The following is a 27,873-nucleotide window of genomic DNA, read 5'->3' on the forward strand; positions in this document are numbered from 1 at the left end:
GTAGTAGTTCTAAAAACCGTCAGAAGAAACTGCAGCTTCATTTCCTCTTTTCTAAACTGTAACTTGAAAAGAAATAGGAAACTTAAGGGGGCTGACTGATTGGAAATCCATCAGCTTGCATCTGATGCTTTCTCTACTGACCCGGGGGGCGGAGGGAGGTGGGGGCAGTGCGGTCCCCTTCGTTTAGAGATGTTGATATGGGAGAATTGGTTGATGTTTATTTCAAAACGCTGCATGACCTGGCTTGTTCAGTGGTCTCTCATGTACTAACACTCTCCATATATTATTATTATTTTTTGCCATTTGTAGCAAATGATTTTTTTATAATTGCAGAAGGGGAGTAAACTGGAATATATTGAATGCAATGTGAAAATATGACCTGTTTGTGCAACTGCCTTTCCGAATGCCTTTGAGTTCTTTCTGTCTCCCTGCACCTCGCTGCTGTAGCTGGGCAGCTTTGACAGTCTCTCTGTGTGTAGGCAAGAGGTTAGCAAAGAAGGGGAAATTAAAACAATGTTGTACATTATATAGTTACTGGCTATTGAAAAACCTATTTTGTATGCAAGACAGCAGTGTAGAGATATATGGAAAGCCTTGGGCTAAGTACAGAAGATAATTACATTTGGAATTTTACTGAGTTAAGTCATTTATAGCTTCAAATAGTTGGAGAGAAAAATCAGCAAAAACACACTTAAACTTCTTGTTGTTACTTTTCAAGATAAGCATTTAAAAAAATTCCTTTTATCTTCTTATCTTACAAATTACCCCTTTTTCTTTCATAGATATTTCCTAAATTTTATTTTCAGGAACACGCTGGTCATGACACTCTTTCTCTTATTAGCTAAAGCAATATAAACTATTTTAATATAAGTTTTATAAAAACCAAACTACCAGTCATAAAATGTCAGAGTCTTGCAGAAAATGTTATGAGAGGTGGTCTGTTATTTTAACAAGTTTCCTGAGAATTAGAAGAGCAAATCTGCAGTCTTCCTGGTAAACTGAGATACGAGATAATCTTTAACCAAGATGCAATAATATTTGTGCTGAAGGCAGATGAAGATTCTTCAGTTACAGTCAGCTTGAAAAGCCTGAATGCTTCTTTCCCTCCTGCAGTTCGTGGGCATGTCTGTGCCTGGAACTACAGGAGGATGCCCTAGTCATGAACAACACAGAGATGATGCCAGGTCACCACCTGTTTGTAGGTCCTTACAATGTTTTTGAGAGGTTTATCACTGCTGAATTATTCTGATTGTCACGAGTGACTGATATTGATGGATTCACACCCATTTAGTGCTGAGGAGTACATCTAGCTTAGAGTCACTGCATGAAGTCCCCAGGACAAGAACATTATTTCAAAGTGGTATGAGGGATAAGCCAAAGATTTTTTTGTGTTTGTTCCTGTTGTTGTTTTTTTTTTAACAGTCTTACTAGCACAGAGGATAGGATGGAGGCTTCATGTAGCATGGGATGCTGATAGCGGTGAGACTGTCTGTGTGTTAGCCAGGAAGGATGGGTGAAGGAAGTTTGTCCTGCTTCTGAAAAGCCCCTGGAACTCCCCACTTCTCCCTCTCTTCATCCTGCATGTCAATCCTTGGATAATCTGCATAAGTATGAACATGGGAGGAGACGAAATTTATCTTCCAGTGTCTAGTGTATCTGGCTGGGACTTGTGCTTCACAGAACTGTGATGCAATGAAGGTCTAGCTCCATAGCAGAGTTTTCAGTGACTTGGTCTGCAGCACCCAGTGTGGTACAGCAGGGGCAGCTCTACCCAACACTTCTGCAACAGAGTGGCACAAATCAGTGCTATGGACAGCAACTTGTGTTCTGTGAGCCAGGTAGAAGAGGGACCTCATAGCTCCAAGGAGGAGCAAATCCATTGCATTAGAGGGATGCACTTCAAGTTTTGAGTGTGGTGGGCCCAAAAGAAAGCTTTTTTTTTTTTTTTTTCCCCAATGTAATTATTTTATCCATAGAAGCTTCATCAGTGTCATGGAGATAAGTTCCATGAGTTCTAAAGAAAGTAATTTTTAAATGAACTTTTTGAAAAAGGAAAAGTCAATCAAATCAACAAGTCAAAAGTTTGATTGCAAATGGAGTTTTGCAGAAGTATCATGAAGCTTTTCCATCACAAACATGTTTTAAATACCACAGACAAGGTAGAGATCTCCTCATATTTCACTTAGATTAAACAATCTTGACATGATCATTTGTTGCTATTATAAATAATGAGAACTAGGCTTCTGGGTAAGACACAAACATAGGAACATATCCCTATCCTTAGCAAGACCTTAGCTGGAATAGGACGTTTATTTTGTAGCACCACCTTTGAATGGAAAATCACTTCAGGACAGCAGCAAGGCTTGACACACTTGAAAAAAGTATCTCCTAATAGGAGAACATAGAGATAGCTGGCCATTTTCAGTGGAGTGAAAGCTCTACTTGGGCTTATTTTTTGTAGCATCCATTGACACTCTTAAAAAATGGATCCTGAACCTTTATTGTGCACAGCCTTACTAGGCACCTAACAGGAGGGAAGAGGCTGCTTCTTGGTTGTCTCTTGCATTGCTCATGGTTCCTTTCTTTCCCTTTGTCCATAGTGCTTTTCCTGCTGCTGAAGAGGTCTCTTCCCATTGTTCTGGGTTTCCATTTTCACATCCTTGCTTCTTGCCATTGTTTTCTGTCTGCTTTTCCTCCTGTGCAATGTCTGCACTTTTCTGTGCCTTCCGTCTTGTTCCTTGGTCCACAGACTCCTATACTTCTCCTCTTCCTGAGCCCCTTTTGTGTCTTCCCTCTCCTGCTTGTCACATATGCAGTTTCAGGATTTAACCTCTCCAGACCAAGGCATATGTCTTGATATCCAAGTTTTCAGAACACTGTACGTGAGCTCTGGAAGAATTTCCCATGGAGCCACTATTAGGAACCTAGACTGTGGTGGAGCCCCAGAGAACTGGGGGAACCTCAGAAGGTCAGTCTTGCCATGAGGAACTGGGTGGCCATCTGAAAACTGCCGCCATTTAGAGCTTTCAGAAAGAACATCAGAGAAAGGAACAGGGCTTCAGATGGGACTATAGTGCTAGGGTCTTTTCCTACCCAGCATTGTGCAGCACAGAACTCTCAGGCTTCAGTAAACTCCATGGAGAGCCAAGAATTTGCTGTTTCTGATCTGCTCCTCAGTGATGGACCTTCAAATCATAGAATCATAGAATTGTTTGGGTTGGAAGGGATCTTTAAGATTATCTAGTTCCAACCCCCCTGTTACAGGCAGGGACACCTCCCACTAGACCAGGTTGCTCAGAGCCCCATCCAGCCTGGCCTGGTAAGGTCCTTGCCCCCAGATACTGAATTTCACCAGGCTGCCTCTGGACCTGTGAACATTTTAGGCTTCAGATCTAAGTCCTTGCCACAGGGGACTTTTATGGATCTGAAGCCTTGTGGTTTCTCCTATGCCCTTAGTCAGTATTGTCATTCAGGGGAGGGTTCTGCAGCCAGAGGCAGGGATCCCTTTCCAGCAGGGCACAGGAGAGCTGTGAGTGCCAGCTGAGCCCATGGCTGAGGACACAGCTGCTCTGCTCCCCCTGTGCTGCACCATGCCAGGGGCAGGGTTTACCAGTCCTACTTCAACTGCACCTTGAGTGTATACATTCAAATGTAGTTTTGTAGGCTGAATACCGGCAGAAAAGCAAACAATTGCCTACAGAAGCTTAGAAGCACTGGAACAGGGCTGCAGTAATCAGTTTATTTCTGTTGTATAACAGCCCTTGCCCAATAACGCTATCAGTAGATGAGCATTTCCCTGCAGCTCCACTAAGAATCCCCATGTGCGGACAATCTGCGCTCCAGTGAGTGCCACCAGTGAGAATGTGCTCCCATCACTGCCCAGTGAGTCCTCCTGGCTTCTTCTGAGGAAGCTTGCTGAAGGAGGAGCTGCTGGTGACAATCTGGTTTTTTATCGGTACTGCTTCCTAACATAGGGGAAAAACAGTTTAAAGAAATTCTTCAGATTTTTTTACTTCTCTTCAGTGCTTTGAAACTGAGAGACCTCTATTTTTCATAATTTAAACTCCTGCCTAACTGGGTGAGTGTTTGAATTCCTAGACTATGACAAAACACCAGTGTGCGTCTGCCTGAAATGTCGAGAGGATCTTTAATAACGTTCACCCACCAGAAACGGCACTAAAAGCGTGCTAAGATGATGACTGAGAACAATAAAAGCAAGGACCCCAGCTGCTCCGGGCCAAACACTGTTTTGCTGAGGGGCCAGGAGGAAGCACAGTGCAGGGCATGCTCCATGCTGCCCACTGGCTTTGCTGGTGGCTTTCCCCGCTGCCACTGCTGTGCTGCAAGCAGGAAGTTTTCAGGTGCCTCTGAGCTTTGTTTGTTTTGGCTAAAGCTTTGGTTCCTGCGGTAGCCTGCAGACCAAAATTTAATGCACAGATGACCCTGCCAAGCAGCCCCAGCGCCCAGGAACTGCTAAGAATGAGAGATTGCACAACAGAGCTGCAGCAAGACTAAAATATTTATTGTTTTGTATTTGTTCTGTGGAAAGCACGGCAGCTGAGGGGTAAGACCTCTACTTTCTCTGAAGAAGTCCTCAGAGGACTCTGAAAGGGAGACGTTCCCACTGCGTTGCTAAGAGCCCGCCCCTGCTCTTCTGTGGTCTCCAGATCTCCAGAGCAGATCTGGAGGCAGATTGCAGGAGATCTAGTATCATCTTTAGCTTTTCTTTCTTGCCATGGAGATTTTTGACCAAGAAAAGGAAAGCAGCTTGCAAAGGCCAGTGATTTGGCTTTTGCACTTCCAAAGCACACAGTGGTGACACCATTTTTTCCTTCATTTAATTCCTGCCTTGGAAAGTTGTGTGCCAGGTTTTATCCCATTGTGACATCTTTCTGGCACAGACAGAACCCCCTTGCCCTGCAAAGAGCAAGACAACCTTGACTGTAAGGTTATGAATGGGGATTTATGACCAAGTCTCTTTTTATATACACTTAGCCCAGCTTTACTGCTACAAACAGATGACTGTGATAAGGTGGGTAGGTTGTTCAACATTTCACTGGAATGCGAGCACAATTCTCCTCTTGGCACCAGGATTCTGATTGTCTAAAACAAAACTACAGAAATTGTCATGTCTAAGAACCTGATCCAAGTCCTATTGGAAACAGGAACCTTTATGTTGAGCGTGTAGGCTAATAGCACATCTTTTTCATTAGTATTGTCTTCTAACATATTCCCACTTCTTAATTTTTTTTACTTTTGTTCCCCTGTCTTTTTTTAAGAGCAGCCAGAAAATGTCCTATTTTCCTTTAGAAAAAAAATTATCTGTATATTGTTTCCCAAATCAGTGAGGTTTAGTGCCTGGCCAGTGCGTTGGTAATGTACTTGGAAGCCGTTCTGGCCACAGCAGTACACTGTGATCTTGAGATCTCAATGGGAAATTGCAGGGGAAGGGAGGGTCAGCCTATGGGCATCCCCTTAACATCTAACACAGGAGCCTGGCCACACTTCTGGGCTGTGACACGATGGATGCAGGTAGCATTTCTGCCCAGCTGCCATTTGGCACGCACCTTGGGGATGCCAGCAGTGGTGATTCCAACTGCTGCTCTTGTCCCTGCCGGGTTCCCCTGACAGCTCCTGGGGGGTCACAGTGATGTGGGAGCTGCAGCCCATCCACATACTGCTCATCCCATGGTGCAAAAGGAGGACAAAGCATGCAGGGTCACTGCACAGCGTGCCTTCTGCTGCGCTTCCCGGGTTAATAAACATGATTCACTGGTGTCTTTTAGCTGTCAGGGCTAGAGTGAACCTCTCGGTGCCAGCAGGTCTAGCTTTTCTTGCTGAAGGGCTAATGCATTTTGCTTTGAGAAATACTGACACCCAGCACCAGGCGTTAGCTTTGCCTCATGAACAGACTGTATACAATTTCCAAACTGCTCAGCAATAAAACTCTCCTGTCTTCTGCGTTGGTGCCAACTGTTTAATTAGGAATAAGCAGAGGTTGGATTTTATTCCTACAAGTAATAGAGCGTTTTTTTCTCCCCCTTCAGCTTGCAAAAGATAAAGAGCGCCTGCAAGCCATGATGACACACCTGCATGTGAAGTCGACTGAACCAAAAGCCACCCCTCAGCCTGTAAGTACTGAACTGTGCAGAAAGCAAAACCAAACCTCACACCAAACCTCTTTTTCCTGTTTCCCACCTGGGTGTGTGACACGAAGCGTGGCTTTGCTGTGTGCTGCAGGGAGGAGATGCAAAGTGAGAGGTATTTGGTAGTTTTTCAGGGGGCACGGCCCAGAGACCCACCTCTCTCCTTCCTCCAGGAGGCTGATGGGAGCTGGACCCCAAAGAAGGGCCTTTTGGTGGTCTGTAGGTTGCTTTACATTGGTGCCACTTGCATGAAACCTTAGGAAGTGTTAGGAAGGAGACGTGATTAAATTATGTGTAGCGTATTTATTTGACTTTCTCCCTGTCTGACAGGAATTTACAGTAGAACAGACTCTTGTCGCACGTTTTGATGATAATCACTGTTGCCTAGTATCAGGTTTTATACCACTGAAACTGAGAAGGGAAACCTTCTCCACTGCAGATTTCTCTTCAGAAAAGGTGCTGTGGGGGTGGCCAGTGGGGTAGGAGGGCTCGATCAGCCACTCCATAAACTCCTTGCAAGGCAGCCAGTGGCTTTGCAAGCCAAGCCATCTCCTGGGTCCCCCAGTACAGGGCAAGCCCTCCGTCTTCTTCCCTGACCAAAGCGACTCCTCGTCTGTTGTTTTCTTCTCACCTCTTGATGCTGAAAATGCTCCTCAGAGCTTCAGATGATTATTCAAAATGGAGAGAGTGCTTTGCTTCTTGATTTTAAGATTTGTAAGATTTAAAGGTACACTGGCTTTATTTGATTTTGCTTTGAGTCATTGTGTGAAAATTAATTGAGCGTTGACAATCTATAGTTAGTACTAGCAATTTTAATCAATATGCAATGATGCAGCATAATGACAAAGTATTGGTTTATCTGTTTTGACTGATTTTTTTTCTATAAATAAAGCAAACATACACCCATATATGTGTGATTTATGGTGATAGAAATAAAAAAGAGTCAGACTATTAACCCAGCAAATATGGTAGCCTGCCAAGATGCAGTTGGTAGACAAAATTAATGTCTGAAACAGAACACATTACAGAGATAGAGAACATAAAATCATTAAACACTTCGCGCACCCATTTTTACTAGGAACGGATTTCTCACTTTCCATGTAGTTGGGAATAAATGGCTGCAGAAGTGGATGGGAAGGCTAAAGGATAGAAAATTACAGGCTGTTCAGGAACGCTGGAGCAGATGTCAAAGTCAGTGGGAAGTTTTCGGGGCAGTCTTGGTAGAGTTGAGCGGTAGGTACGTACCCTTCCATTTTGGCTGATGAGATTCATGAAGCTGCTTGGTCTGGAGGATAGCAGCTCTCCAGAGTAGAAACTGCGTGCAGCATCTATAAAAATAGCATTCTTCTAGTTCCTCGTATCCATCTCAGCCTGAATGCAAATGCTTCAGCGCATTGTTGGCAAAGTGCGTAGACCCAACAGAATGGGAGGAGGCTTGGTTTCTATAGCTCTTACTGGATTAAAAATTAAAACAGCGGAATAATCTGGGAGTCTCAGAGCACTCTGCCTTGAGGCCTTTCGTAACAGCAGTGCCCCTCAGGAGGAAGGATTAAAAACTAAAGGGAGGAAATCACAAGAAGGCCAGCGCTGCTTGGCAAGGCAGCCGGTGATCAATGCTGCGCCGCGGAGGGCAGCAGCTTTGGCGGGCGTTGTAGGCTATGGAGGTACCAGGCGGTGTCGCCGTGAAGATTAGTGTTAACAGCTAATAAACAGGGAAAGCAGAGGGAAAGAAAGAGAAAAAAAAAGTAAAGGAGGAACGCAGGGGGAAAAGGGCTGTCTTGATTAGTATTAAAAATGTTTTACATTCTGGAAAATTATAGCTTTGTTGGGGACCTCCTACTAAATTTATTTTTAACTGCTCTATTGAAAATTCTGTACCACTAGTCAACATTATCTCTCAGTTGCTCAGCACAGTGTTTCTTTATTAAAAGAAATAGGCATGAATATTTTTGACTGAAAAATTAATAGCTTTTGAATTCATACACAGCAGGTTTTCTTTTGCAAAGAAGTCCAATATCGCTGCACAGCACTTCTATAACCATTTATTTAGAGTCCAAGTCAAACCTTTGACAGCTAGAGCAGTGTTACAAGCCAACATAAAGAACTCCAAGATGTAAACCAACAATAGGCAGTCTGTGTGAGGTTTGCCATTGTCAAATACATAGATTGTTTGGATTAGTTTATGTAAATGTACTGTTGTATTACCCTTTGGAAAAAAAAAGATCACATTTGTGTATGAAAAGTGGTTTCGTTCACAGGCAGCATTATAAATTCCTTATCCTTTAACTTACATGTTAGAAGTAAAAATTGGTGCCTGACAGGCCTATATTGTGTGGCACTCTGTTGTTGGATTGAAACTGCCTTCTTTTCATTTATTGAAATATAGAAAAATTTATTATAGATACCATCTGATAAATCAGAAATTATTAAAATATGTATAGGTGAAGCATTTGAAAATTAATTATAAAATGTAGGAGTATAGTGTTTTGCATAAATTGTGCTTTCGTTATGAAAAAATACACAGGCACCGCATAGACTCTGCTAGACCCCAGTCCTTTTAACTCAGTGGGATAGGACTTTGGTAAAAAGATCTGATGACCATTATTGCAGTGCAAAGTATTCTTTACATCCAGTAATTAATTTTTTTGCCAACATAACTAATGCAAGGTGTACGTTAGAATTAATATATTACGGTGCATCAGCAGTTATACAGGAAAGAGTGGCTGCAAATCCAAACGTAGCAATGAATTGGGATTTAAAATTACACCCTTTTCATGACTGAGAAAACGTTTTTATTCTGCTTAAAGGATCTTAATGCTTGTTTTTAAACAGTTTTGTTGCTGTGAGGCGGAACTGGTGCCTGAGCTGCTTAGTTCACTGGTGCTTTCACCATGTGCCTTGTGTAACCTGTGCTGGCCATTGGCCTTCCGTTGGGCTTCACACAGGGCTGAGCAGTGGTGGCTGGACCCCAGGCAGCTTCTTGATGCTGCTGCACTGATCACAGCTCTGCCAGGTGTGGGGAAGCTGGTCCTGTCCATCGATCGCATCCCCACCTGCAGGTGCTCCTTGAAGTTATTTCCACCCCTCCAGTGGAAGGGCCAGTGCCCCACGCTGTTGTACCAAGGCAGGTGCTCTGTAAAGCTCTTCAGACTTACAAAGCCAAGGAGACTTAACATGTTCTCGTGTAATTCAGTACTGATGACCCGAGCTGTTGGCACATAGGTCTGTATGTGGGGTTGCTGCAGGTAGGGCAGCTCTTCTGCCTCAGGGGAGCTCCTTTCTGGGCAGCCGAGAGAGTGGCACTGAGGAAGGGCTGAGCATTGACACAGGTTGTGCTGGCTGCCTGTTTGCTAATGGCCAGCTTTGTAATTACCATGTCCAGAGGTGCAGCAGCTTAAAAGAAAATGGAAGTACCTCAGCTTAGCACTTGGAACGCGCAGAGTTGTCCCTCTTACTGCTGCATGTGTTGTTTTGGTGAGAATAAAGGGCTGAGCAAAGTGAGAACGAAGCTGTGAAGGAATACGCTGTGACATATCTTTGTAAGGTACGTTTTTTTTTTCAGCGAGGAACAAAACAGAGAAGCCAGAACAATGATTGCTCAAGAGCTGTCACTCTGGTTTTGCTGTTAAGATGGTTCCCCTAAATTCTGTTTTTGTTGGTGCAAGTAGTCGGCGTGGTAGGTTAAGATGGAAATGTGATTTTATTTTGGAGGATTAACTAACACTGCAGTTCACAGGAAGGAAAGGAAAAGGAAAAAAATCACGAACCAACAAATCATTGTGCATGCTAGGTGCCATATCCATCATTAAAAACTGGTAGAAAACTTGAAGAGAAACTTTTGGCACCTCAAATGAAATGTACTGTCAGATATCCCTTATTTAATGTATTTTTTTTGCCCTAACCATAGCAATTACGATTGTTTTGAAAAACTGTTTTTAGCAACTGTAATAACAAAGCATTTTAAAAATGGTCTTTTAACTCTTGAGGGAATGACTGAGCATTTTAGCTGCTGTAGCCATACTTTATAGTTTGAAAAAATAACGATACGCAGCAATAAAGAGAGATTCTCAAGCACAACAAAAGCTGTTTTTATATACTGGTTTTCATTAAGTCTCGCTCCTCAGCTTCGGTTTCCTCAGTGCTGCTGCCAATAACAACACCTGCTAAGTGATTGCTGCCTGCCAGGCTCCCATCCAGCGCTGCTGTGTCCGAGCTGGAGCAGAAGAGAAGGATGCAGCATTGAGCAAAGCTCTGGGCCCAGCCTGCCATCCCACCCTCCGTGTCAAGAAAAGCAATCTCTGCTTCGGGGTGTTGTAGGGTCCAGCAGCTCAGTTCTGATAAACCCTCACCTCTAATCACAACCGAAACAGCAGCATCAATGGCAGGGGAATCCCTGCCCTGCAGCAGTGGGTATGGCCTCTCCGTGACATTTATAAATGTGTATTTCTTTTTTTTTTTTTTCTTCTTCTAAAAGTGTTTCAGATCGGGGTTTTTTACTGCAGCCCCTATTGTCATGGAAGATATTTACACAGAAAGGAATCAGGCTGAGCCCTAATGGGAGAGCCACTTACTGGAAATCTATTTTACAGGGTGAGAGAGAGGGCTACCTCTCTGTCTTGTTTATATCTAAGGAAAAAACCATGACTCAGTCTTCACCTTTAATAGGAAGACATGACCATTTCTTGAAAGGGAAGGTTAATACTAAAATCCTAAGCAGGATATTGGATGCTGAAACAATTAAAACATTTATGGATGTTGAGTTAAAGCGGCATGAGGCACGGTTCTTCAAAACTGAAACTGAACAAAGCACCCAGCACCCTTTGCTGACTAAATTTACAGAATTTCAGGACTTCAAACTGTTACTGGGTTTGGTGGCTTTTTGTTGTTTTATTCTTGTTTTCTTTTGTGGCTGGAGGAAATCCTCCCTCCCCCATCCCCAGCGTAAATGTTGCAGAACCAGTTAACCCTTGGGTGGCAGGGCTGCGCCTTGCTGCCCACTGCTGACTTGGTGCCTTGTGTACAATCCCTTCAGCTGGAAACAGCCCCTCATCAGAACGTGCAGTATGTGGGACACTGGCAGTGTGCGAAGTACCAGTGTGAACAACTTTCCTAATCATAGAAACTTGTTTTTAAATAGAAGATGTGCACAGCATCAGGAAAAGAAACCCTCCCAGCCCAGTCCCTTCCTGAGCTTTGCCCCGAATTGTCATCCGCTGTGCGTTTCTGATTGCCAGCAGTATCGAGATTTAATAGTTTACAATTCAGATGAATATTTCAAGATGGCAACAAAACCAACACCATTCATAATTTGTTGTTCTGCTCCAATTCACCACCGACCTCTCCGCCTTGACACTGCAGATCCCACGAAGACAGCGGCCCTCACCTCCCCATACCCACCCCACGTTGTGGTGCCATCACCAGAGGGGTCGGTCCCCTGCCCAGGAGCAGAGCGGTACCAGGTGTGGGGCAGGAAGAGGGAGAACTTTGCTGGCGAGCACCAAGGTTGTCTTTCATTAACTTGTTGGTTCGGGCTCAGCGCTGGCCGGCGGAGGTGAAGCACAGCACACTCGCTACGTTCCAGCTTTTTGTTCTTTCTTTCCTCACAGACTGCAGTCATGTTTAATTTGGAAACTGGGCTCCTTTGGCAAATTAGCAATTAGAACAATTTTGTGGGAATATGTATATGTGTCATTAGTTTTCCTGCAAATTAATAGCGAGAGCAGAGGTCAGGCAGAAATTTTCCACTTGACTGCAGCTCCTCTGTTGAGATTTGGCACTTTGTTTTGGAACGGCCACAGCTGCTCAAAGCCACAGTCTTCCTTTAGGAACTGTCTTTTAATTAGTTTACCTCATAGCCATTATTACAAATATTACTGCCTCCCCTCCTTGAAATAAAATTACTGTTTCTACAAAATATTCCAGTGACATCTTGCACCACTGCACATTGATGGTGGGGTCACTCGAATGCAGCGTTTAATCATTAGATCACCTCCATAAGCATCTCCTAATTAGAGTCCTTACAATACAATTTTATCTGGTAATTAGCTGAGATTGGCTGCTTCCTCTGTAGCTTATTAGTGGCAGCCCAGCAGTGGGTGTGAATCACAGTGTCATTTGTCAAGCCTGTTAGGGCCCCCCCCTTTGCTCATCCTCTCTTCTGTTTATTTCTAGTTGCTACCTACGCTGAAAAGCCTGAAGAAATCTAACTCGATTCAAATTCTTGAAGCAGGGAATGCTGACCTTTGGGGATTCTCTCTCTCGCAGCTCTCTGGTAGAAACAGATTAAATGTTAAGTTTTTAAACGCTAAAAAAGGAAGCGAACTCTTTTGAAATGGAGTAGCGAGAGCCGTAATGATGGAGCGCGAGCAGTGATCTTTCCAACAGGAGGGCCCGGCTGCCGAGCCTCTGCCAGAGACGGGCACTTAAAATTGATGCAGATTTGCTCGCAGTTATTGGACTGTTAAAATGTCCATTTAGAAACTGAGATAAAATACAGAAGATTTAATTTCATGGTGAGACCTGTCAGTTGTACTATTATTATCATCACTGGTCCTTTTATCATATGTAATAGATGGATAGATGGATAACAGGGAGACATTACAATGAGCATGTCCCTAATCAGTGGCCTTAAATCACGCCAGTCAACAAGCAGAGGTGGCAGCGGCACCACAGGCTCAGTGTTCATGGCAGGATGCTCTGGGAATCACTGCCTGCATTTGAGCACCCTCGTCATGTCCTTGCTGGGTTCCTCCTTCTGTGGCCTCACCATGAGCTGCTGGATGGTTCCCGTGTGGGCACAGGGCACACAGGGAATGGGTTGCCTGCAGTACCTGAGCAGCATGCAGGGCTGCAGGCAGCAGCACTTGGCTGCGTGAGGATTTTGTGGCGGGGCTTTAATGCAGGCAGAGTTGCTCAAAAAGCAGGGACAATTTATTGAAAAACCGATGCTATTTATCTGTCTCTCTGCTGTGCCCTTCCTGTGGGCAATCAGCTTTTTGTCTTGGTGTCATTTCTGTGACACGAGAGCCCTTTGTTTTCCGTTACCTTTGTTTGGGATAAATCCTGTTGTTTTGATAAAGGAGCAGCAGTATTTCTGGCTGTTAACTCAGACGAGGGATGCTAATAGGAGTTTTCTTATCTGGTTACTTTCACACGAGGAAAATTAATACAGAGTCTTATGGATAAACATGAGCTGTTTGGGGGCATATCTGAATTGTGTGCCTCGCCTTCATCTGAAAAGCTTTAATGTCCAGCCAAAAGGAATTTTAATCAGAACAAAAGTTATAAAATTCTGGCCCTGTTAAATTCAGTAGGAATTTTGCTACTGACTTCAATGGGGTCAAGATTTCAGCAGTATTATTCACGAAAGTGCCTAAGGGAAGGAAATGTGGAAGTAGTCAAAGAGCCCTCCTCTCCCTCATTTTTTCTGATGTCATTAAGAGATGGGGTTGTTTGTTTAAAGCACTCCAGCAGGAGCAACCTACTGTTGTAAGGGAGCATCGTTTTTCGGAGGGCATTGCAGGGCAGCGGGAAGGAACAGATGCTGCTGGTATGGGTATGGCTGGGTGCTGAAAGTGGTTGGGCTGTGTTTGGGTTGGATGCACAGTCCCAGAGGCGTTCAGCTGTTGCTGCTTGTGCAGGTAACACTGTGCCTCCCGTCAAGGGAGAGCAGAATGGTGCCACTTGTGCTGGGCTGAGTGGCTGCAATATTTCATGCGGTGTGATTAATTAAATTATTCCAGAGTTAACCTACTAAGGGCTTTGCTTTTAAAATGGATGAACAGGAGGGGAAGGGAAAAAAAAGCAATCCCAAATGCTGAAGAGAGAGATTGTGTTTCTCCCTACTATGTCCCTATGAAAATCTGGCTTTTTATTCTTAGCCTGATGCCTTCAGTGAAATATCCAAGAAGACTGATCAGAAGCCGTGCATAATGATAGCGTGGAAATAAGGGGTGTGGGGTTGAAATCGTGAAACAGCGGAACTGCAATAAAATACCAAGATGATGGCACTCTCTGTAAGATCTTTTAAGGTTCGGATGCAAATCCACTATGTGTAGTTGTGGCAGCAGGATGCCTTGTTCATTTTATAAAATCCATCTATCTGGAAGTGTACGTATTTATTTCCGTTTGCTAATGGAGATGCTACAACAGCACTTGGAGCTGAAGCGAGCACTCGAGCTGCGTTGCCTCTGAGTAGAGGGTCGTTCCGTTAATGAGAATTTCCCCTACCACCCTTAATTAGCCACAGTCGCCCTTTGTAATGCAGCCTTCGTCCTTTCCGTCCGCAGCTCAATCTGGTGTCCAGCGTCACGCTTTCCAAGACAGCGTCCGAGGCTTCTCCACAGAGCTTACCTCATACTCCCACCACCCCGACTGCACCCATCACTCCCGTCACGCAGGGACCGTCGGTCATCACTACCACGAGCATGCACAACGTCGGGCCCATCCGGAGGCGGTACTCGGATAAATACAACGTCCCCATTTCTTCAGGTAAAGCGGTGCTGCTGATACGGGCCCTTCCCAGCCCAGCAGCTTTCTGCTGCCTACACCCGCAGCGACGGGCTGTGATGATAACAGAACAACTGCTCTTTATTTAGCAGATATTGCCCAGAACCAAGAATTTTATAAGAACGCAGAAGTTAGACCACCGTTCACGTATGCATCTTTAATTAGGCAGGTGAGTGGAGCCAAACACAGGCATTCGGATTAGACAAAGTCTCCCTATATGTGCGCGCTCCGGATTAAATAGATTTTCAAACCTTTGGTATGTAAGCATGCTCAAATGCTCAAACCTTTACTATAAGGGTTTTTAGAACTGCAATATATAACATAATTGCTTTTGATTAAGTATTACAATACGATGTGATTATTAGGAAATTCATTTCACACAACAGTGAAAATGAGCCTGTTTAAAGATGGCAAGTCAATTATCACAAGCTACAGTAATCTCTGATCCCTAGAATTAATCTGAGCTCTAAATAATTACTGAGCTTTAATCAGCTAGTGAAATGTTTTGCATTTCTCTTTGATTCTGCTTTATGAATGACTAATAAATTAATATTTCTGTAAGGAAACAGAAATAAAAACTCAAAACAATTAGATAATTCCATTTTGAATTTTGCCATTGAACTGTTAAATACAGCCATTAATCTTAGTTCATATTGTGAAAACCTTCCTTCGGATTTTTGCTCCAAATCCCTTCTCTTATTTTCTCATTCCTTCGTTCTTTCATTCTTTTTGTATTGGTCCAAGTAAAACTCTGACTGTATTTTGTACTGACTTGCTCACAACTGATGTTGCCATTGATTTGCTTCACAAGGCCATCCTCGAATCTCCAGAAAAACAGCTAACACTAAATGAAATCTACAACTGGTTCACGCGAATGTTTGCTTACTTCAGGCGCAACGCGGCGACGTGGAAGGTAAGCCTTAGCCCTGTGTGCCTCTTGCCTTTGATATCTGACATGTACAGAATAGACGTTGCTGATGACATAACAAATTGTAACGACGTGTGGACATGAAAATGTAGATCGGCAGTTGTGACACGCGCTGGGTGCCTTATCTGCAGGAACAATTTGATATTTGGCAGGAAAACTCCTCTGCCTTTGAAAACCACTAATTGAATCCCCCATTATTGGCTTTTATGTTCTGTGATTATGCCACGAGTTCCTCTGTGTGGTTGCTGCTAGCAGTGAAACTCAAGCCCGTCAGCTGGAATGTATTAAAAAAAAAAAGAGGTAATGTTATTGTGTCGGTGGAGGATATGCTGTTTGTCTTCTTAGTAATGCAGGCTGTGATCACAACAACTGATTTTTTTCCCCTAGGATCAGTAGATAAATGGATTCCTTTCCTCAATCAGTTGACTCTCAACTGCATACACAGATATTTTACAAACTTCTACATTTTAGTCACACAGCAGCAGCTCACTGAACATACTGTGTAAGAAGCAAGCCTTACCATAAGAAATCCGTTCAACAGAACTAAACATTGATGTATTTGGCACTTCAGTTTCCTACCGTAACTGATGTTGTTGGATAAAAGATCTTGGGAGTTACTTGTATTTTGGGGCCACTCTTTCTCTCGTACGTAGCGTTAACAACAGCCAGACTGGCTTCTTAAGCTGGTATCATTACTAATTAATGAATCAAAGCAAAGGATCTTGTATTGCAGTAAAAATTGCATCCCAGTAGTTTGAGCTGCTCTCAATCTAGACAGCTCTGTTGCTCTCAGACTTCAAATGACCAGGTAGCATGAATGTGTTCCATACTTGCTGTTTCATTCGCTCTTTCTATTTTTCTTGTCTCAGCCTGCATTTGGAATTAATTACATCAGAGGATGGAGCTAAAAATCGTCCTTGGAAGTTAGTTCAGTTTTAGTACCACAGTTAGATTCAGGAAAAGTCTCTGTGATTGCTGCTTTGATTCCTCAACTTCAGTTAGAAAACATGAGCAGTGTTTCACTTTGCAGACTCCTTACTGTCCAGAAAGGAAATTAACTTTCCCTGATTTAAGATCCATTTAGACCTGCCTGTCTTTTGCTGCTGGAGCGCTTCCAGTAGGCCTTTTCAGCAGCTGCAGGTGTGGGTGCTAAAGCAAAAATCCTATCTAATTCCAGCGGTGAAAGGAAGTGGAGAAGGGAGTGGAAGAAGGCAATCTTGGCAGCCTGCAAGGCTAATGTTAGGAATTAGCCTTGCGTATCACTTAAAATCAAGTGCCAGGAGCCACATGCACTAACAGTGTGCTTGTACAGAGGAGGAGAGAGGCTGAGCTGGAGACCCTTGGGCTTGCAGAGGAGCACAGCAGGTCTATGCAGAGACCAATCATGGACACCCTGACCCTATCCAGGAGCCCACATCCTGCTTCACAGCCTGGGAAGGAAAGGTTCACTTCAACTTCTGGCTTCCATGCAAGGAATGCAATTTTTGAGCTACTCAGATTCATGCCAGCCTTCAGGAACAGCGGGGATGAAAATGCAGCTCTGGCTTAGCATGATGGGAAGCCCACGGGGCGCAGAATGAGCGCAAGGGTCTAATTGCAGAATCAGAATAATTTGAATACATATGTGCTGATTTGAGCTCACCTTCAGCTAATGTATAGCGGGCATTCGAGTCAGTTTTCCTAAAGTTTAGGTCAGGGTTTGGTGTGGGCAGGCTTCCTGGAGACCTGTTTCAAAACCACAGATGAGCACAGGAATAACAACCTTGAAAAAATGAACCTCTTCCCCAAAATGCACTGCAGTGGAGTTTGAGCAGTTACGAAAATTACAAACCCTTTCATTTCCTACATTCAAGTATGTTCAGGGTAATTTTTCTACAAAAGTGGCTTGCGTACAAATATTTTTACCAAGGTAAATATATAATCTTAGAATAATAGCTCCTAATTTTTGTGTTAAGCTGATTGCTATGGGAGCACTGTGAACTGGTTCTAACAGGTCAGAGGCGATGCCTGTTTACTTTTATTTTTTGGAGTAATTTGCTGGCACTGAATTGCAGCCATGAGGCACAGGCTGCAGGTGTGGCTCTGAAACATGAATAAAACTGCTAGATAGCAAGTATCCAGAGGCACTGAGAACAAAACAATGGGTTTTTTTTGTGATGAATTCCTTAAACAAGTGATCATACTGAAAACTGAAAGTGAGGGCAGTGCTTTGTGGACATCTCAAATACCCAATGTGTTTGTCTCAGTATCTTCAGCAAGAGCCTGATCCGGCAGCCCCAGCCCTCGATGGCAAGTCACATAGCAGTCTGTAAAAGATTTCTCCAGCATTAGATATGTTTAAAGCACACAGAGATTTCTGCTCAGCTGTGTATTTGGAGACTGTTTACAAACTCCGAGGACTCACTTCACGGAACTCTGCTTATGCATTTGATCAACTGCCGTATTAACTGGGAGATCGGCTTTCACTGTGGGAAATAGCATTATTATTCTTACATTTTGCTCCAGACTTGACAGCGTTCCCATTTTCACAGGAAACTGCCTGAGTTACCCAGATGTGGGCCGGCAGCCCTGTGTCAGGTTGCGCTCACACGGAGCTCTGCTCCACCGGCGGCTGCTGAGCTCGCTGCTTTCCACCCGTAAGGTGTGGGGCGTTCGCAGTGTTCTGCTCCACCTCCCAATCAGGGGGGTTGCCAGAACTTGACAAACTAATGAAAACCGGGAGAGGAGGGAGAAGAGTCATTAAAAAAAAGGAGAACAAAGAGCAGGAAGAATGACAAATGGATACCCACGGAAGAGCTGAAGTGCACAGAGCTTGCCACAGAGCCAGGCCATCCCGGTGCCTGTGGGATCGGGCACCTGCAGCCAGAGGAGATGAGCTTGCTGCCAAGTATCTGCTGAAAGCTCCCATGGATCAGGGACAGTGCTAGTGATTGCAGGAACATGGAAAAGTAGCAAAAGACTCTTCTTAGCCTTTCCCTTGCAAGCACACACACCACTGCTGCTTAATTTACATGACAAATGCACTCTCCATACCCTTTGTTTGCACAGTGATTTAGACATTCATGATTAGAGCTCACTTTCACCATCCAGACCCGATGTTCATTAAAAAAAAAAAAAAAAAAAAAGATGACGATGACAGGAGGGAAAAAAGTGTGGTCTCTTGGTTGCCTAGACCCAGGCCATGTGTTTGGCTGGCATTGTGCCTGCTAACGAGTCAACCAGATTGACTAAATCAGTGGTGCCAGTGATGATGGATGGAGTTTGTTCGCCTGCATATTCTCAGCAAATGGCTTCTTCTGCTTTCCCTGCTTTCCAAGCTCCTCTTGGTGGTACTGGAGATGAGTTCTGTGTACCAACTGGAGCTGCTTTGCACTGGGGAAACCCACGCTGTGGAATGTAGCATGGCACTCCGTGTGAGCAGTATGGGAAGCAGAGAGAGCAGAGCCCCCGCTTGCCGTGAGGCAGCGAGGTGTCTCATCGTGGCCACTTGAGGGGAAGGTCTGACTGCACTGCAAGTTATGCCGGGCTCATCCTCCGAACCACAGCTCACACCCAGGCACAGAGCCTAGGAGCGCCAGGGTCCCTCCGGGTGATGAGCTGCAGGGATATTATCACTTTGTTTCAGAGAGCCCTCCTCGTGTTTGCACTTGGCAGAAGCTCAGATCAGTCCGTGCAGCAGTCTGCCAGGAACGGGAGCCAACTTCCATATAAGAGCACACAGCAGAGGCAGGGGCTGGGGCCGTGGCGGCCAGTGGGGTGCTGCCGAGCCCTGCTCTGTGCCGCCGATGGGGCAGGAGCTCAGCACCTGATTGCCATTAACCCAGCTGTGGGAAACCACAGGAGCAGCAGCCCCAGTGCCTCCCCGCTCCATTGAGCCGTCCACACTCACATGAAATCCTTTCTGTTCTTTCACAGTGCTTTCTTTTCCAGGAGAGGAGAAGCCTATGTATTTGTTTTGAAAATGTCGATGCAATGTTCCTCTTGCGTTGTGTGTGAAATGTGCCATATTATACAACGTGCGTGTTTATAAAATGATGGCTGTTCTCATTTGTACTGTGGGTAATTGATAAGAATGAGCTGATTTTTCTAATCTTGGGTTGAAGCTTTTATATTTATATTAACTTTGCAAAATAAGATGTAAAGAGCTGGGGTGCGGGGAGAGGGGTTGACATTGCAAAATGAGGGCTGTCAAGCTGACTGTGCTGCTGTTCTTGGACAATGATGAGCATTTTCTCATAGAAAGTTTTTGAATGTATTCTCTTGCTGCAGAATGCAGTGCGTCATAATCTTAGTCTTCACAAGTGTTTTGTGCGAGTAGAAAACGTTAAAGGGGCAGTATGGACAGTGGATGAACAAGAGTTCCAAAAACGAAGGCCACAAAAGATCAGTGGGTATGTCCACCATGTTTGAACTTCTTAGCCTAGCTTGGATCATGCTTACAGTTTAACGTAGAGGCTTTTGGCTGCTAGCTGGTGTTAGACCAACCACAGGTGGTTTCGCATTGTCTCAGTTAAGGGAAACCAAGACAAACATCTCATCACTACTGTTTGTATGCCCACCAGTACCCTGACCCTGCTTGCTTGGTGTTTGTTGCATCACATGCTAGTAGCTTTTAGGTGGCAATGCATATTAACCCTCACAAACCATTTGCTTATGCTTATTGCATTTTATTTTCTTTTTCCTTTTCCCTGTATTTGATGTCTGTTCTGTCCCCGATCCCGTGTCCCTTTGTTTCCACTTCATCTCCTTTGCTGCTGCTCTTGTCCCAGGGTGCCATTCGCACCAACCTCTCACTGCATAAGTGCTTTATCAGAGTAGAGGATGAGTTTGGGTCCTTTTGGACTGTTGATGATGAAGAGTTTAAACGTGGCCGTCATATTCAACGAGGCCGTCCTCGAAAATACTGCCCTGATGAAAACTTTGGCGAGCTTGTTGCACAGTAAGAGCTTTTACTTGCTTTAATTTTTTTTTCTGCTGTTGCTTTGCTTTGCATGATTTACCCATCTCATGTAGACTTGCATTTCACGAAATAGTGACATCACCTTTGCTGCTAAAGGAGCAAAAGTTTTAGTTGTTATGTGTGTATTTTGTGTGTCCTACTCTGATAATCCAAATGCCTATAATAATAACTCTACTTTGACATGTTTGTTATAGCACTGGTTTATAGCGCTACGTAACCTAAAATAATGATGCACACTAATGCAGATATGCTGCTGTAGATCTGTCAGGAAGACAGATAGATGCCAGGAGGGGCTTCAGATAAGTTTGAATTCTGATATTTCCCTTTGCTTTCAATTGTATGCCTGGGTTTGCAATACTTTAATGGATTAACATTTAAAAAAAAGGAGTGCAGTGAGACCATCTGTAACGATTACAAACAGCAGTGCATCCTGTGCCTGCAACAACCACACACAAATATTCCTGGGGTTCCTGAAGCAATTTTGTCTGACCTTTCCTTGAAGGCCATCTCTCCAGGACAGCTGATCCTTGCCGGTCCCTGTGGGAGAGGCTCTGTTATGACTTCTCTCACCATCCCTTACTCTCATATGAAAAAAAGAAAAAAGCCCAATGAGTGTAAAACTTACTGGAGATGTTTTGCACTGGCACTTAGTAGGTTTTTCCCTACTTCCCTATTTTTTAATGCCCACTGAAGAGTGGATAAGCTTGCCATACATTTTCCTCAAATCCACCTCCTTATTTAAACTTAAGATGACTAAAGCAAGAGTCTGAGATAGCACATCAGAACTGTTATTAGAATGGCCCTTAGAGCAGTGTGCTTCCCACCACTTGGCTGCAGAGCAGCAGGACCAGCTGGTTTGCCTCTGTGCCACCTTTCCTCTTTCCCCATGTCCCAGACTGTTTGGGGCAGGAGTGCGGGCAGTGCCAGCCCTTTCCCCATCAGGAAATAATGTGGCTCAAAATCCACTCTTGTCAAGGTCCCCCATTGAGTTGCAAGGAATTCTGCTGCCAGTGACTTTGAGAACCATGTGCCATGCACAGTATTTAAGTATTCCATGCTGCTTTTGGTCGTAGCCTCCTTATCATGGGCCTTTACGTGGTAACTGGCTCCCAGAAACGCTGAATATTGCAAAATTTCTCCTGAACGCACTAAAATGAGCAGAGATCCCGAGATGTGCTACTGACACAGGGTAGCAGAGCACATGGTGAGGTAACGTCACAGTATGATGATATTCCTTATTTAGTAAAGGCAAATATGTTAACTGTAGGCAAAAACTCTGATATTTTCTTTAAAGAAAAAGGGAAATGAAAGAGAACTTGTGTGGAAAAACAGTCTGAGCACTAGTTTTCTGGTGTGGGAGGAAGCGTTACATGCTTGAAATGTTCGCATAGAGGGTGGTTGCATTTAACTCTCCTTTTTATGTTTTTCTTATGCAGTAACCCTTCTCTTATTAAAAACATACAGACCAGCCACACCTACTGCACACCTCTCAATGCTGCTTTACAGGTAAGATTAATGACTGTAGCAAATATGCAACAGAGGCGTGTGTCTTCCCCACTCATTTCAAAATATATTAGCCTTGCTCTAATTAGATATTAAATTTTAATTCCGTTAAACTTTTTTCTTAAGTGCATAAAGCATCATAGTCCCTGGAGGCAAACACATATCAGGCTGCTTCAGCATTAGCTAGATGCTTAGCATTTTGAATATTGTGGCAAAAAAATTAAAAGTTCACTTATTAATATTTATCAGCAGTATCATAATTTCCATCCTCTTATTTCAGAATTTCACTTGAGGCAAAAATACCACAAGTGTAATTACTCTAGCACAGCTATTAATGTGCTGAATGATAGGATACTGTGCCACGTGACCTTCTATTGTTCATGGTTTTAAAGAGAAAGCAGATCATTTTTCCCCCTTTTCTTTTAAGGGCTATTTTTGCATATCTTCCTGTTGTTGTTAAAAAAAAATAAAAAATGTTGCAATTCCTATAGAAAAAAAAAATGGGAATTTGTATTGGTTTCAACGACTGTAAGACAAAAATGTTGTTTTTCACAGTGTAGAAATGCACTTAGTGTTTGGTGCACTGTTAATAACCGGCACCCCGAAGGCGTGTGCTTCTCCAGACCCTTTTTCATGTACTGTTGATGAGGTTTGCTTTTTTGTTTGGTTTTTTTTTTGTCTCTACAAATTCTCGAGTCCATCTCAACAACCTCAGGTAACGTCAGGACTCAGCGACTGAACCAGAGGCACAGACACATTACTGTGCCCTGGATTTGCAGGCTGTTGTGTTTGTGCTGCAGTCCAACCCCCATCCATACCATGGAAATGCAGCCAGGATGCAGCACCACCTATGGTTGTGTCCCCTCTGTGTGTGTGTTGAGGGTCACTTTTCCAGCAGCTCACTGGTGGCCATGGATGTTTGCTTGGGCCACCGCCTTCTGTAGAAGCTTTAGCAGGCTTCTCTTTTCCAAACCAGGAAGCAGATTATTAGGAGAAAAGTGATGTTCTGCGTTTCTTCTCGCGATCGGAGTTTATGCAGTAACTTCTGAAAAGCAAATGAAGGCATGTTTAAATGAAGCAACTGTAAATACCATTCATTAGTAACTTATTTTCCCTTGAGTCTTGTGAAGTGTGATTTTTAAAGACCGCTTTGTCTCTTGAATAGTATTAAGATTACAAGCACATTTTACATTCATGAGGCTGAAAGGCAAAAAATGAAATGATCCTGCATTTCTTCACGTTGTTAACTATGTGACTAATTTCAATTAATATGCTTATCATACGGAACTGTTCATGTTTTATTTCTCAAACACGTGTCGTTGTCGTCATCTCCATCCATTCTTCTGTGATAAACCTCCAAACTGCCTCCCTTCCCCACCTTCCCTGGCAGAGGCACGTGCCCGTGGCCTCACATAGCATGGTAGGAACTCGACTCACAGAGAGAAGAGCCTGGGCCAGGTTTCTTCCTGCTTGCATGTCCCCTATAAAAAAAAAAAAAAAGCAGGGGTGAGAAATCATGCTATTCATTGCACTCAGACAGATCCTCCTTTGGGTTTTAAACAGATCAGTGGGTTCCTCTCTACTGGGTATACCGGGAAACTGGATCCCCTGGGATGCTTGTGGTACAGGGCATCTTGAGCAGAGCTGCGTCGTGGGACCTCAGTGCACACTGACGTCCTGCTGCAGTCGCCTTCCCATATGTTTCTTTCTTTCCCTGTGGGGTGGCAGAACCACCCCTCTGACATCTCCTCCATCTGCTTTCCCTCACGGCTGTGCAAGTCAGGGGCACACAGCTCTCACCAGCACTGCCTTTTCCCAGCGGGTTGTCGAGAGCTTTTGTGCTCCCCAAACCACCCCCTCAGCACTGTGATCATAGCATGTACTCCTCGTGTCCCACCTCTCCCCCATGAAACTGCTTTACTGCAATTACAACTTATCTTCACTGTTGGTGAAGAACTTAAGTCATTATTTTGCCAAGTGCAGGAAATGTGAACCATTCTTTGCATCCCCTCATCACAAGGAGTTTGCCGGTTGTTGAATCAAGAAGATAAAAATAATCCTCCCTGTTAGAATAGCTTTTGTAATCATGTGTGACACATAGGGCTGCACATGGAGAGGTCAACATAAGGAGGAATAAAAGGGGCCATGCCCCCAAAGATGCTGCAGGCAGAGCTGGCCATCCCTCAGCCTCCGTGTATGGGCACAGCTCTACTGGCCTGAATGGTGGTGAGCATGGAGCTTGGTCCCATGAATTAGGAGAGGAGGTCAATGTTCAGTGGGGAGAGTGTGTGAATCCCCTCCCGTGGGCAGGTTTGCATCACGCAGACCCGCAGTCAGATGGATTTTTTGACTCTGGAGCCAGCTGACCTCCCCCCAGCATGGGTTGAGCACAGCCGAGCCAGCATCTGTGGTCCTGGTGCTGACGCTGTCAGAAGGCAGCAGATGATGTTATCTGGACGTGGCTCGGTGAAGTGGTGAAATGTCCTTTGAGTTCCCTCAGCACCACAACCCCTAAGGCCTGCTGCCCTCCCCACACACACGGCCCCGCATAGTGCTGGGCTCCTTGGGGCTCCCGCAGTGCCTGGCTGGGCATGGGTCTGTGCTGCCAGCATGAGCTAATCCTGACATACAGTAAATATTAGCAGGCAGAGCGGTGGGAATCAGAAGGAAAATATTTAACAGTTCATTCTCTTTGTACAAAGATTTCCATTTAGAACGTGAACTGCGGTGTGCCTCTGTCTGGTGTTTCTTTAGAAGGGTGAAAAACCTCGGTGAAATGGTCACATCTGCAGCAGCGGGGTGGAAAGCTGGGTTGTTGATGCTTAGAAAGAGTAGGGGAAGATTTGTCAGAATTCATCAGATTCCCACTTTTCCAGTGACAGGGCAGGACTGACAATTTCACATGGACTGGTTCGGCTCTTGGGTACATCAGTGCAGGCTGCACAAGAAAATCAGGCTCGGTAGCGTTGTCATCCTGCTGTGTGCCTGCCTGTGCTGGTAGGAAGGAGTTACCAGCCGAGCGAGTTCCAATTTTTTTCCTCATTAACCTTCATTAAAAACAAAGCCAAAAGCCAGACTTAAGCCACCAAAGAAAAAAAAAAAAAAGAGCCAACCCAAAGCCCCAATCATAATTTTGTGAAATGAAAATAGGAAAAGCACATTTTATTTTTCCAGGAGGTGTAATTCCAAACAGGGAATGGAAAGCTCCATTTCCACTCACAAGCCAGTGCAGCTATGAATGCATAAACCCAGATGTAAATTATGTTAAATTTCCCTTGGTGGAATCAGTGTAATACCTATCAGAAAGCACAATATTTAAAAAACTGGTAATTGCGAATAATGTAAATGTGGAGAATGTTTTGGAATAAGTGAGCGTGTTGTGCAGTGCATAAGAACGTTAGTCATGGCTCTTCATATGTTTGTTTGTGTCCTTGGCAGGCTTCAATGGCTGAGAACAGTATACCTCTATACACTACTGCTTCCATGGGAAATCCCACTCTGGGCAACCTAGCCAACGTGATGAGGGAAGAGCTTAATGGTGCAATGGAGCATACGAACAGTAATGGGAGTGACAGTAGTCCAGGACGTTCCCCTATGCAAGCAATGTGAGTATGGCAGGGCTGCACGCGCCGGTGGAGGCGTCTTATCTGCTGGAGTGTGACTGTGGAGGTTCTTGGTGTGAGCAGCACAAGTCCATCTGGGGAGGTGCTTTGGCTAAGGAGAACATAAAAGGGCCATTTACCAACTTTCACATAAAGGAATCAGCACAATCCAGTCTGACAAGCACATGGGACTGTAAAATTGTTAACTCATTTGTAATTCCCTTCTTTAAACCTTGGGCCGTGGGGTTGCTATACCTCTTAGGCAACTGCGTTTCTCAGAGGAAGGACTGGTGCTTCCCTCCCCTTCGGAGCACACGGCGAGCGTGCCTGTGGGGCCGGGCTGGGAAATGGGCCTGTTGGGCAGGTTTGACAAACACTTGATGCACAACAGTCTCGCTCAGCATTAATGATGGCACACGTGAAGGTCTGCATGATTTATAGATTGCTCTTAAAATATCAAAAGGAAAATTAATAGGAGCATTATAGCAACAGACGGCAGTATAATGAGTGCATATATAACCGCATGAAGTAATGGGGGATTGCTGTCCCTGCTCAACGTGAATGGCACCAGGGCAGCAGCTCGCTCAGGAAAGGGTAAGGCAGGAAGGGTGTGATGCCCCTATGGGTGTGCTCAGTATTTATGGGGTGATGGAGTGAGTTTGCAAAGCTGTAAATTCCCCCCTCCCCTCAGATTGCATACCGGATAATTGGCAGCTGGCAAGGGAGCCAGAGTTTATACGTCTTGCAGTTCTCAAATGTGAAAAAGTACCTCAACTACCTGTGCGAGTAGCTGTGCTCAGGAGCCCACTGCCATCCCGCTGCTGGTTCATTAGAATGGGCCGCAGAATTACTGGCTGCTTCGCCACAGCTCACATTACACATTAAAAAGAGAACTAATTTGTCGTCTTTCACTTCAAAGTAATTTGAATAAGGGATTTACAAAAGTAAGTCTAAATCAAAAAGTAGAAAACATTAACCTAATACCACTGTAGTAATTAGTTGTGAAACTAATTAGCATTTAATGGCAAAAAAGTTTCCCACCTGCATAATGTGTTGTCAGAGGGGAGGGGGGCACGGAGGAATCTGAAGCTCTGGGTGCTTTGATATCGCAGCATTTTAAATCAGCGCACAATGTGCTTTGAAAAAAAACATCTTTAAAGATGGCAACATTCATTTTTAATTAATAATTAATTTTAAACATTGTCTTTTACCATTTACTTCAAAACATTCAAATCATCTGTTTAGCTTTTCCAGTGGTTGTTTGTGCAGTATTAATTATCTCTCCCAAAGTCGCATTACGTGACACGCTTCCCGTCGATCAGAAGCAGATTCATCTTGAGGCACTTTGAGTCACAGTTTGTTATCCTCTGCCCGTGACCACGCAGGGCCGGAGTGGAGGAGGAGCACAGGGACGTGGGTTTTCTCCAGAAATGAGGCTTCTCCCAAGGGTTTCTCCTGGCCTAACAGACAGGGACAAATGTTTCTGATGTTGCGTTAATCCAAGTAATTATTTTTTGTGAGTTCAAGGCTAGCGAAGTTCGTGCACTTCTCGTTCCACCTAAGGTTTCGTTGTCTTTGAAGAGACTGTGAGGGGGGGAAGTAACCGAGTTGAAGCAGGCTAGGACATTTTCCAGAACTGTGCATAGCCGTGGCCTTTGTTGCACTTAATAATCATCTCTTAGCACATTGATACCAAGGTGAGGGGCACCGAACAAATACTGGAGAGAGAGGAGGAGGGGGGGAGGGATGCCTCATTTTCATTATTCACCAGAAAATCCAATTTTCTGTTGTAATATGGAAATGATTGTTTCCTGAGTGTTTTCATTTTCTCAGAATTGATAATATATGTGTTCTCTGCTGAACATTTCTTTTTGCTTAAGTAAAATGTGGCGAGGTGATGTTCCAATCCCAGTCTGTGAGCTTGCCCATTAAAATGGTGTTTCTAAGTAGTAGGAAGGGATCTAAAGCCAGAACACCATTCAAATGCCTCAAGTTTGCCCTGTTTAGTAAATAAAATCCAGAGTCAACAGGGGATTTCCAGAAGCTGTGCAACCCCTGGCTGTCAGTGAGCCTGCTTTGGTAGCGACGTTTCCAGTCTTTTTCTCGGTGCAGATTGCCTTGTCCCAATGCAAATGATTTTTTAAACAATTTCAGTATATTAAAATAAATCAAGCTTTAAACTTTATTGTAAGGTTTAGAGGACCTTGTTAACATGACAGCTAAGAA

At 44.2% G+C, this 27,873-nt stretch overlaps 1 protein-coding gene across 16 annotated transcripts in view; it reads left to right on the plus strand.

The window, feature by feature from the left end:
- The window catches only part of FOXP1 (forkhead box P1), a 334,704-nt gene that overhangs the window by 302,757 nt on the left and 4,074 nt on the right, over positions 1–27,873 (plus strand). For 15 of the 16 annotated variants that reach the window (XM_042823146.1, XM_042823149.1, XM_042823145.1 and 12 more), the window contains 7 exons: positions 6,048–6,131; positions 14,435–14,636; positions 14,744–14,823; positions 15,466–15,567; positions 19,852–19,973; positions 21,979–22,048; positions 25,484–25,650. In XM_042823146.1, the coding sequence (XP_042679080.1) occupies positions 6,048–6,131; positions 14,435–14,636; positions 14,744–14,823; positions 15,466–15,567; positions 19,852–19,973; positions 21,979–22,048; positions 25,484–25,650 (827 nt within the window). The remainder of the gene's footprint in view (positions 1–6,047; positions 6,132–14,434; positions 14,637–14,743; positions 14,824–15,465; positions 15,568–19,851; positions 19,974–21,978; positions 22,049–25,483; positions 25,651–27,873) is intronic. The other variant, XM_042823158.1, reaches the window with a different exon arrangement.

Source organism: Centrocercus urophasianus, unplaced genomic scaffold, assembly GCF_019232065.1.
Source record: "Centrocercus urophasianus isolate 14NV4802_14NV808 unplaced genomic scaffold, USGS_Curo_1.0 seq_22, whole genome shotgun sequence".
Lineage (NCBI taxonomy): Eukaryota > Metazoa > Chordata > Aves > Galliformes > Phasianidae > Centrocercus > Centrocercus urophasianus.